Consider the following 11722-nt stretch of genomic DNA (forward strand, 5'->3'; position numbering starts at 1 on the left):
TTTGTCATGGCGGCCATAACAGGGGTGCGGCCGCCACAAAACAGACCATGTCACATTGGGTGAGAGATGCTATTGCCCTTGCCTATGAGGCGCGTGGTCATACTTCGCCAACGGGCATCAGGGCTCATTCCACCAGGGGGGTTGCCTCTTCTAGAGCTTTGGCGGGGGGCGCCCCTTACAAAATGTTTGTGATGCGGCAGGTTGGTCCTCTCCGCACACATTCATAAGGTTTTATAGTTTGGATGTTCATGTCACTCCGGGCTCTCATGTCCTTGAGTCTACATCACAAGCTAGTGTCTGAGACTCTCTGTGCTTGTGACACAGCTTGTTCACAGCCAGGGGGTCCGGACACACAGTGCGGCGGCGTGGGTATTCTCGTTCCCATAGCGCTAAATAAAGCGCAGCTTAGAGTGTAGCCTTTGAAAGGGAACGCCCCGGGTTACTTCACTGTAACCCTGTTCCCTGAAAAGGCGGGAACAAGAAGCTACGCTTCTTTGCCGCACTGACATGTCCCTGGACTGCTCTTCAGACAAAATATCTGCTGATGCACAGGTGGATCATCTAATTATAGCCTCGCTACGACGCATTCCAATGACGTCACGCAAGGCTATAAATATAGGTCAATGTCATTGACGTTGTTTTACACATATATTCACAGCTGGTCACGACTAAAGACGTTCCCATAGCGCTAAATAAAGCACAGCTTCTCGTTCCCGCCTTTTCAGGGAACAGGGTTACAGTGAAGTAACCCGGGGAGTTTCCTGGGCTCACAGCCTCAAACCCTGAATTACCTCTAGCGCTCTCTAGTGGCCACTTACAGAGGCTGTGAGAGTGAAGGCAAAGTTGACATCTTTCTCTCTTTGACTGCCTTTATCAATCTATTTTTTTTCTTCATCATTTTGAAAGTTGTAAAAACACTTTGTGGAGTTTTTCTTTTGCTATTTGAGCAAATTGGAAACACAGACATTCACCGCTATAGACGTTTACCCAACTTGACAACTTCCGCTTCTGAGAAACCCAGAAATTGTGAAAAGGGTCAAATTGAGAAGCATCTAGGAAATTTACTTGTGTTGAAGGTAAATGGTTACATAAAAAAAAAAAGGAGAATTCATTTTTAGTCACTGATACTGAGTGCATAAGATGACATGGAGATAGTAGAAAGTGAGCTTCTAAGATTGACTTACAGACTTAGATTGTCTCAATCACTGAGAGATATGAAAGAGAGAAAAACTGTGATTAATGTTCATTGTTGAAAGTTTTTGATGCCATCTAGTGGATGAAACTGGTTTTATTGCCAGTGTGTCACTTCCTGATGAAAGAGACTGAAGATCTTCACTGAATGTTCATCAGATCATTTAGAGCTTCAGGTGCTTCATCAAGGGAAACGGCACAAAACAGTGTCTGATAATTGTTCAAAATGACCATCAGCATGTGGATTATCATTGTGTTCTTCAGCGGTATGGAAGGTAAGAAATATTTTCTTTTCACAAACAGAATATTGTTTTAGTCAAGTGACTTAGTCAACTGGAATCATTTCAGTTCATGCTGCTACAATTGAGTTTACACAACACAATTAAAGATTTCCAAACTACTCAACATTTCAACATTTATGCATGATTCAAATAAAACAGCAAGCTTGACAAAAGTAATAGTAATACTTGGCAATGTTAAGTTTATTTGCAAGTTTATTTATAGCACATTTCATTTCAAATGCTTTACAGACAAAAAAAAATAATAATAATAATTAAAAAGCAATAATAAAATATCATTGAAATAAAAAGAAAATGTAAGGTTTAAAGTAAAAGTAGTCAAAAAAGTATAAACTTAGATTAGATTAGATAAGATTCTACATTATATAATATAATATATATTATAATGTATAGTAATATAATGAGAGATAAAAGGAAGAGAGTGTTTTAAAAAAAGAACATTGCCGTGTGATCAGTACAACACAGCTCAATCAGGAAATGCACAATTAAGCAGATGTGTTTTTAATCTGGACTTAAAGGAAGCTACCGACAGGCACATCAGCACATAGCTAAACATCATCTCACCATGTTTTGAATTTACTCTAGGTGTTATTAACTGCTCCTTCAGATCTGAGAGCTCTGTTTGGTTTGTATTCTACCAACATATCTGCCATGTATTTTGGTCTGAGGCCATTATGGGATACATTTAAAAGTACTTTAAAATTGATTCTGAACAAAAATGGACAAGTGTAATGACCTAAGAACTAGTGTGAAAGTTTTTCTGGTTTTGGTCAGGAGCCTGGCAGCGACATTTTGTATTCACTGAAACTGTCTAATAGTCTTTATAGGAAGGCAGTTAGAAGTCCCTGCAGGGAATGAATGCATGAATAAGCTTCTCTAGGTCTTGCTTAGACACAATCTGATTTGTGTTGCTTTTAGTTGGTAGTATATGGTTTGTTATGGTTTTGATGCAGTTTCTGAAGATAGGATCAGAATCCAGGATGACACCAAGATTCGTGACTTCATGTTTAGTTTCTAAATCCTCGGAGTCAAGGCATGCATTCACCTTATTTCATCTTCATTGCCAAACACAATGATGTCTGTTTTGTCTTTATCTAACTGAGGAACGTTTTTGCACATCTAGATGTTAATTTTATTTAAAGGTGATAGAGAGGATTTTTTCGTTGACTGAGAAACCAAAGACTGTTAGTGAGTTTTTGAAATGAGCGCATGCGTAAGAACAACCCCCCCTCCTTCACAGCTCATTTCAAAGGAACGGCTCCCAAAACTCATGCACGAGTATTGGAACACGATTGTTTGGTGTTTACCACCGGCATTCGCTGTGTTGTGTTAGTGGATTCATTATGTCGGACTCACCGCAGGTAACTCATAATCTGCAGTTGTTACTCCTGTCTCCTGACAAAAACATTGACGGCGCCTGTGGAGTGTGGAAAGTTACTGGAGCGCGCAGCCGTGCTCGTCTCTCACAAGGAACGTCATGGCAGTGATTGACAAGCCAGAGGGCCAATCGTTTATGCTGATGTTTTTAAGGCCCTACCTCATGCACAAATGATGTATATTAATATTATTCCTTTCAGTGCACCTAATAAATAGTCTTTTATCAGTTAGTAAAGACAGTTTCAAGTAATATTGCAAAAATGTATAAAACAAAACATCCTCTTTAGCACATTTAAGCGCTGACACAGGGAGTCTATGGGATTGGGACTGAACCTTGATTTTGCCAAGTAAGACATGTTCCTGGTTCAACATATTTTATTGATCCTGAAACAACATTTCTGTCCAAAAATGTACTTCTGACCCTATCCCTATCCATGAGTTATCCCTAAAATCAGAGAGAAATGATATAATTTAATAACACTGATGTAGAAGCACCTAACCCTGGTTGGTGAAATCAGGTTCACCATAAAGCTAGTGGATCTGGGTGTCATCAGCATAGTTGTGATAAGCAGTATTGTTGTTTTGTGGGAACATATACAAACTGAACAGTAAAGGCGCAAGGATCGAACCTTGTGGAACTCCTTATATCGAAGCAGTCCAGTCAGATTCATACCCTTTTGCTCACAAAGTAGCCTCTGCTTTCTAAATATGACCTGAACCATCTAAGCACCATTTCAAACAGTCCTACCCATTTTCCCAGTCTGTTGAGTATATTGTGATCAACAGTATCAAATGCAGTACTAAGATCTAGTAATACCAATACTAAAGTTTTGCCAGCGTCAGTATTTAGCCAAATATCATTTAATATCTTGAAGTGGTGGTTGATTATGACTTCACTTTTTTAACTTTAGTTAGTGTGTAATGTTGCTGTTTGAGCATAAACAACATCTGCAAAGTTATGACGCTCAAAGTTCAGTGCAAAGTGAGATATTTTCTAGAAATCGCTGTTTAAGGACTACAACAAATGGCTGGTAGGGACTACAACAAGCTTCTTCCTGGGTTGGTGACATCACTAACCCTAACATTTACATAAACCCCGCCCTCGAGAACACTCAACAAAGGGGGCGGGGCCATGTTGGTCTGCTTTAGAGAAGATGAAGAGTTGTTGTAGTAGAGTGTTGTTGTCATGCCGCCATTTTACGCCGGACTGCTTCACAAATGAGGATCAAATCAACGCTGGATTCGCACAAAAGATGAACATGACTGCACATGCTAGTGGATGAGTTGAATCAACTCCACAGCAACTACATCAATTTATCCACTAACCATTCAGAAACGTCCAGTTTCATTCTAAAAGTTGTAACTTCTTCCTGAGTCTCTCCATCAGTGTCGACTCCGGTTTGAACAATGTAAGGCTGAACACCGTTACTGACAATCCTCATTTTGGCTGCGTGAGATTCTCCAGCTTTGTTGTTGTTGAGATGTTAAAGCTCCACCCTCTTCTGGAAAGGGGGCGGGAAGCAGCAGCTCATTTGCATTTAAAGGGACACACACAAAAACAGTGCGTTTTTGCTCACACCCAAATAGGGGCAAATTTGACAAGCTATAATAAATGATCTGTGGGGGATTTTGAGCTGAAACTTCACAGACACATTCTGGAGACACCAGAGACTGATATTACATGTTGTAAAAGGGGCATAATAGGTCCTCTTTAATGAGTGCTGACTCTGTGCTGTTACGCATTTGGAAATTAAACAGGAGGTTGTCCTGTTATTTGGCATTTGTAAATGTAAACATTTGAAAATGGGATGCAAAGTACAAGTCTGTGTAAACTACAAAAACACTAATTTGTTAAAACAGTGAAGTCAGGTTCATGTGTATTACTGTCCGTGAAAAACAAAAACATTTTTAATTGTACATCATTGTCGTGAAAACACCCAAAGTTAGCCATTATCCTCCTATGCTGGTGTTGTGGGGGCAGACTAACCTCAGAGCTACATGTTATTCATTTTATTATTGAAAAAGGATGCAAAATCATTGCATTTCTGATTAGAAAGCAGTCCAATAGTTTGCTGATTGGTTGCACTACTGTTGTTTCTCCATGGTGCCTCACTCTTGCTAGTAATTTTCCTGATCTTAACTGGTGCAAGTTTATCAGTCGTTGTTGATTTCAACAGATTCCACCTACATGGGAACTTGGAAATAACATAAAGTTTTCTTATTTACTAACTCTGAATGTTACCTGTTTAACCCTTTATTCATATTGTTTCAGGTCTTGTGAACAGTAACTTCGATGAGTTCAAGACAGTGATGGAGGGAGACGTTCTGACTTTACAAACAGGAGTTCCTGAACTAAAAGGAGAGGATGAAACAATGTGGCTGTTTACAAATGGCAGCCAAACCACTCGTATAGGACAGATGTACCGGAGTAAAGTATCGCTTCATAAGAGACTCGCTGACAGATCGCAGATCAACCAACAGACAGGATCACTGACCATCTGGAACATCAGCGCTGATGAATCTGGACTTTATAAGCTTGAACTCACCATCAATGAATTCATCTCTAGGAGAACATTCAGAGTTGATGTCTATGGTAAGATTTATCTACAGCTAATACAAGAATAAATACAGAGTGTGTCACATAATAGACCAGTATATATAGAGCCACTTAGAGTAAAATATTAGTCTTGAGTGTGAAGAATCGAATGATTTTGACACTTAGTGTCGCCTCAGTTAGCATTTCAGAATCTTCTTTATATAAAGCAGGTCCTGAGATTTTTTATTTCTTTTTTAACCTTAACCTTAACCTTAAGACCTTTCTTAAGAGCAGAGACTGGATTCACAAAACATTAAAATAAAGTTAAGAATGTTTTGTATTTCCAAAAACGTTTCTTGCCTTTTCTAAGATTATTCTAAAGACAAAACATAAGACTCGTTTGAATACTTAAAAAATAACGCTCTTAAAAATCATTGTAAATAAACTCATACGGGTGATTTCCCAAACAGGGTTTAAATTACGCCAAGACTGGAGTAGGCCTTAATCTAGAATAGTTAATCATAGCTTTAAAAACATATTAGGTACCACTATTGCTACTACAAGGGATGAGCATAAGTACTCTGAAGTGACACTAATGATTGATAATGTGAACAATAATCAGTTGTAATTGGGTGAAATGACATTTGCTACATTTGAAATTTGGAACATCTTCATTTTATTGAATAGATTAGCCAGTCTTCGGCAAGAATATTCATTTAATCAGATTCACCACAGCCTCTCATTTACTTAAAAATAAGATGTTTGAACTTTTCAGAATTTATCTCAAGAAAAGCCTTAACTTCTTTGGTAAGGTTTTTGAGAATCTGACCCCAGATTTTATAGATCTCATTATGACTGAATCTGCCGTATCTCCAGTGTGATTTCTGTGTTCTCTTGCCCTGAAGCACCAGTTTCTGTGCCGGTCATCAGCAGTTCCTCATCAGATAGCTCAATCCATACTCAAGGTGAGTCCCGCTGTTTTTCCATATATTCATTTATGTATTTCAGCAGACAATGCAAAGCAAAGTTTGATAAACAGGAGCTTATTTTGAGAAGAATGATACTCAATAAACTCATGATTTGATTTTAAAACACTGATTTTATATCAATATCCACCAGATCCATCACAACCACCAGAAGAGACAGAAGACCCAAACGAAGATTTCTGCTCTGTGTTCTGCTCTGTGAGAAATGATCGAGACGTGTTCATCTCGTGGTATAAAGGGGGTGAAATGGTGAATCAGACCAGCAATCCTGATCTCAGCATCAAACTCAGTTTACCATTAAAGCTTCATTATGATGATCCAGAGATCTACAGCTGCACGGCTGCAAATCCAGTGAGCAACAAGAGCGTCAGTCTTCATATGAAAGAGATCTGCCCACGACATGAAGGTATGAGGTCTCTTCCTGCCACAATAACCTCTGTATAGCTTGTTTTTCCACAGAAAAAAAACCTTTAATGAGACAGAAAATGTTTGCAAATAAGTCTCTTCTCTTTCAGATTGTCTGGATCATTGTGGCGTCACTGAAGCTCTGATTCGTCTGTTTTTGTCTGGTCTGCTGGGAATCGCCACTGTTTTCTTTCTGGTTGAGCATGTGAAGATCTGCTCATCTCAGAGAAGAGCTGCTGCTGCTGTGTGATGATGATGATACTTTCATGAGAGTAACCAACATATCATATAGACTTGCATATGGTACTTTATTTATTTATTTATTATTATTATTTTTTTTTTTTTGGTTTGTTTTGCTGAGCTAGTAAGCTTTTTGTTTGTTTGTATGAAAATGTTTTTGGTTCTCAAATTAATTGCCATGTTGCATTGCCGATGTAAAATAGGAAGATCACTGCAGGCTAAATAATGTCTGCATTGAGATGCCAAGTGTTTAGTTTATCCAGCATTTACAGTGTGCTCAAAAAGTTTTGATTTTGTGAAATATTCTTACTGAAAAGTTTTGCTTGTTTTATCACTTGTTTTAATATATTATAATATAATGCAGTTACATTATATTTAATTGTGACTTTTAGGTCCACGTAAGTTCAGGTTTTATTTACAGAAATCAACTTTCAATTTACTAAGAAGTCCAAAACTGGTCAGGTTGGCCTGATTAAAGCCTCACATTGACTTTGAGTTTTGATGAGCAACTGAAAAAAACTGACTGTGGTACAAATATACCGCAGTATCTATATCACATTTACAAGAATGCACGCCAATGGTATCTTCTTTAAAATAATAATATTGTTGGACAGTGGAGCAGGAAGTGGTTTGTGTTCTGCAGTGGCTTGTGATCTTTGAGGACTTTGAGCTTTGAGGCTAAGCAGAGACTAAACCAAACAATACTAACAAATAAATGCTACAGAATTGTGTACTTGTAAGAATCTGAACCTGAAACTTTCTGACCTGTTTTTTTGCTATATTTGGAGAATGATTAATAATTGTACTTCTCATTGTTGAGATATATTTTCAGCTGTACCACAATAAAAAAGTTATCAGTTCTCCAATACACTAGCAACTTCATAGTAAAAATCTAGTCCTGTTATCTTGATATATTCACATATTCGATTATCAAACATAATCAAGCTCACATCATTTTTTTTTTCAAGATATTCAAAACCTTTTTAAGATTTCTAAGATATTAAAGTAATGTTATGGCCTGTCTAGGGCCAGGCCGCAGCAGAAACCGTCTTCGACACATAGGCTTAGCTTGCAGTGATTTATTACAATGAAAAAAAGAAAACTTAAACTGGGAAAAACTTCAGGTTTCAATAAGGCCAAAACAACAACAACAACAAAACTCAACCCTCCCTCTACTTAACCTCAACAAAAGAAGAAAAAAAAAGATAATACAAAATTATCTTCCCTATCTATCAAACACTTTAAACAGTCAAAGAAAATAACAATGAAAATAAATGGCATTGGGATTCAGAAGCCAACAAACCCAATAAACCAATACAAGTATTTACAATGTACAGGTATTTACAAAGTATGTACAAATATTATAAATAAGAAACCAAAATAGAAACTCAAACAAAAATAGTAAGCTTTGCACAAAGGTCAACTAAACCAAATGGCTAAAACTGCATTCAAATAAATAAATAAATAAATAAATAGGAAGAAAAAACTGGTTGTAACAGTACAAATGTCAGCAAGTGTTAAATTAATATCAATTCATAAAATCTGAAAATAATTTAGTACATTAAGTCTTCAAATTTGTTTATATAATGTTTTATGCAATACTGTTTCAAAGCAGCTTCACAGAAAATAACACTGTAGATTTTGCAAAATTCATCCATTTTGTAACTTTTCAGTTGTAGAGCAGCTCTACAGAATACAGTAGTGTTATTACACAGCTTAATTCAGTCTGATCTATAACATGACTGAATATCAGCTGTCTTTTACGCCCCAACTGAGCAAGCCAGAGGCAACAGTGGCAAGGAACCAAAACTCCATAAAATGGAGAAAAAAACCTTGGGAGAAACCAGGCTCAGTTGGGGGGCCAGTTCTCCTCTGGCCTAAATGAATCAACACAGTGTGAAGTCAAACTAACATTTTGCATCCAGCTTCTTCTGCTTGAAGGTCAGTATACGTCACGCTGCCATCTGGTGGAGAAATAGCAGTTACAGTCCGTGCAGCAGGTTGAAACATGGAAGTAGATCTGCTGTTTAGCTAGCAGTAGACAAATGGCGTATCAGTGGACGCCGGAACAATGGTCATGCTACTAGTTGAAACTGCGCTGCAGTCCTAACTCATACCTGCTCATAAGGATCTGTGCAGAGGACTTGTCAACTCAGTGAGGTCATCACTGGCCCTGAAGTGCTGTGTTGTTCCAGTCTCTGAGTACAACTCCACCATCTGGTCTGGATACGGACCGGATCCGGTTAATCTCGGGATAAGGATGAGAGAGACAGACAAATATTAGTGTAGATGCCATTTTTGATGCAACAACTCAGATGTCATCCTCCATCTGTGGTTAATTTTTGTATTTTAGGTATTATCAACTGGCCAGAATTTTTACCAGAGCTTAGGCTGAGGAAGTATTTCTAGTATTTGATTTTGCAGATAGTTTGTTTCTGAATGTGAAAATGTAGATACAATGTAGTTGCTCTGGCTCTTGATTTATATGATTTTGTTTCGTTGTTGTCACGTTACCGTTGTACAAGCAGGATGTGGCGGTTGGTTGGTTTGGTATTCGTCCTGCTCCACCTCCACTGAGAATCTCATATCTATATCTCTTACCCCCTAAATTATTTATGTGGCAAAATGCCGTGAAATATGTGGCATGACTGTACTCTTATCTTAAATGACTGTTTCCATCTAGTTTGTACTTGCCGCACTAGCAACTGCTCTCTCTGCGGAAGCGGAATCAGATCGACTCAGATCTAATTTTCATGTCTAATTATTTACTTATGTGGCAAGTAGCCGTGTAATAAGCAGGATAATGTACATCCAGCAGGTTGTTATCTCGGAATAAACCCCTTCAGGCTGATCACTGGTTATTGGTTATTGAGATAACAACTGGCTGGATGTACATTATCCCGAGTAATGTTTGAAGCGGACATCATAACAAATGTAGTCTGGGAAGATTTTAAAATAGCAGTTCATTAATAAATCTATAAGATCTTCCCTTCATGCTGTGTAAACACAGAACACAACGAGCGCAGCACTGAAAAGAGGCAGGGATACATAATGTATTTATCAATTTTTTTTTTATTGTTATAAATAAAGGCAGCAATCCAAACAGTACATGCCCCCCCGTCGGTGTCGTCCAGTGTGCAACCGACGCCGCGGGTACACAAGCTTTCAGTATTCGCTGTTTGTCGTTTCATTTTAAAGATACGATGCAGAGCTCCACGTCCAGTGTGCGACCGACGCCACGGGTACACAAGCTTTCAGTATTCGCTGTCTGTCGTTTCTGCTAAAGACGTGGCATGACTTTCCATAAGGCGCATCGCATTGAGAGTGCAGCCGCTGGCATCGTTTCATATTCGCCGTCTTTTCTTTCACAATATGTACATGGCCCGACGTATCAGCATGGACTAAATGCAGGCGGATGTTTGCCCGTCTGCTTTGAATGCCAAGATGAGTTTTTTTACTTAACTTTAGAGCATGCTTGAAGTGGCACAAGGAGCAATTATTTTCTTGGCCTGTGAAGAAAAAAAAAACAGTAAACTGCCCTTTGGCCCACACTGATAAATCAAGTGAAAAGGCAGACACAGCCAGGGGTTAAATTGGGATTTCTTATGTGGTGGGGCTCTGTGGTTTCAGGCTTTCGAGGAGTGCACATGAGTATGCAAAGCCTACAAAATCTTATCAATTGACAAACTAAAAATAAGTCGACAGAGCGCTCTGCTATGAACACTAAAATGCAGATCAAAATCATTCTAGATGTTGGCAGTGTGCAAAAAGCTACATCTGATAACAAAATCTTTCTGTAGGCCTAAAGGAGAGCATATCAATACAAAATACAGGGTATTGTCCTTTGGACAAGTAAATTGGTCACTTGTCCGACCAAAAAAGTTGTCTGGAAAAAATTGGATTTTTTGGGGGGTGTAAATATAATTTATTCTGAAGCTATATTCTCAACAGTGTTCCGTCAGCTTTTGCATATTTATATCTGCATATTTGTGATATTTACCCCAAGGGCATTTTTTCCCCCAATCTTATTTCATTTTTTTTTTTTTTTTTTTACATTTGATCAATAAATTCAATAAGAAAAATAAAGCAGGACTGTTATGAATCAAATTAAATAATTTACACTGAAAAATTACAACTGCATTAAATAATGTTATGATATTCTTTAAATATTTTTGAATATACAAATAAGAAATGTTGGGAAAATTTAAACATGAAACTGAACTGGCAGTAGGTGGTGGCAAAAGACTGTCCTAGTCATTCATTCAAATGGCTGATTCATTCAAGAATGAGGCAGGTGTTTTGGAATAGGCTATTACTGATTCTTGACTCAACCGATTCGTTCAAAACGCTGAATCATTCATTAATAAAATATTTATTATTAAATATTTATATTATCCATTATCAATCGCCACTTACACTAAATGTAATAGAATCATGCTTGCGTTTTGGTGACTCCCTAACTATTTTTGTTATTGATGTTTTAATCAGGACAAGTAAAGCTCTCTTTCTCTTGCCCCTTCAAGAAATTAAGCGTTAATGTCGAGCCCTGATAAGCCTATGTGCCGGGGCTTAGCCCCGGACGGCCCCGGCTCAATTTAACCCCTGGACACAACATTTATGATATCAAAATTTATGTAACAATCTGATAGACTTACAAACATTGTAGGTATATATGTAACGGAGTTTAA

The 11722-nt window shown here is 37.9% G+C and overlaps 1 protein-coding gene and 1 long non-coding RNA gene across 3 annotated transcripts in view; one reads left to right on the forward strand and one right to left on the reverse strand.

The window, feature by feature from the left end:
- Positions 1 to 1417: 1417 nt before the first annotated feature.
- On the forward strand, positions 1418 to 7044 carry LOC137008810 (SLAM family member 5-like). Its single transcript, XM_067370525.1, has 5 exons — positions 1418 to 1466; positions 5140 to 5460; positions 6309 to 6368; positions 6523 to 6795; positions 6905 to 7044. The coding sequence occupies exons 1-5, from the start codon at positions 1418 to 1420 to the stop codon at positions 7042 to 7044; spliced, it is 843 nt and encodes a 280-aa protein (XP_067226626.1).
- Positions 7045 to 8090: 1046 nt separating this feature from the next.
- LOC137009695 (uncharacterized) overlaps positions 8091 to 11722 on the reverse strand; it is a 31934-nt gene continuing 28302 nt past the window's right edge. For both annotated transcript variants that reach the window (XR_010892944.1, XR_010892943.1), the window contains exons 6-7: positions 9152 to 10543; positions 8091 to 8998 (exon numbers count right to left, since the gene is read on the reverse strand). This is a non-coding gene — a long non-coding RNA (uncharacterized lncRNA). The remainder of the gene's footprint in view (positions 8999 to 9151; positions 10544 to 11722) is intronic.

Source organism: Chanodichthys erythropterus, chromosome 20 (assembly GCF_024489055.1).
Source record: "Chanodichthys erythropterus isolate Z2021 chromosome 20, ASM2448905v1, whole genome shotgun sequence".
Lineage (NCBI taxonomy): Eukaryota > Metazoa > Chordata > Actinopteri > Cypriniformes > Xenocyprididae > Chanodichthys > Chanodichthys erythropterus.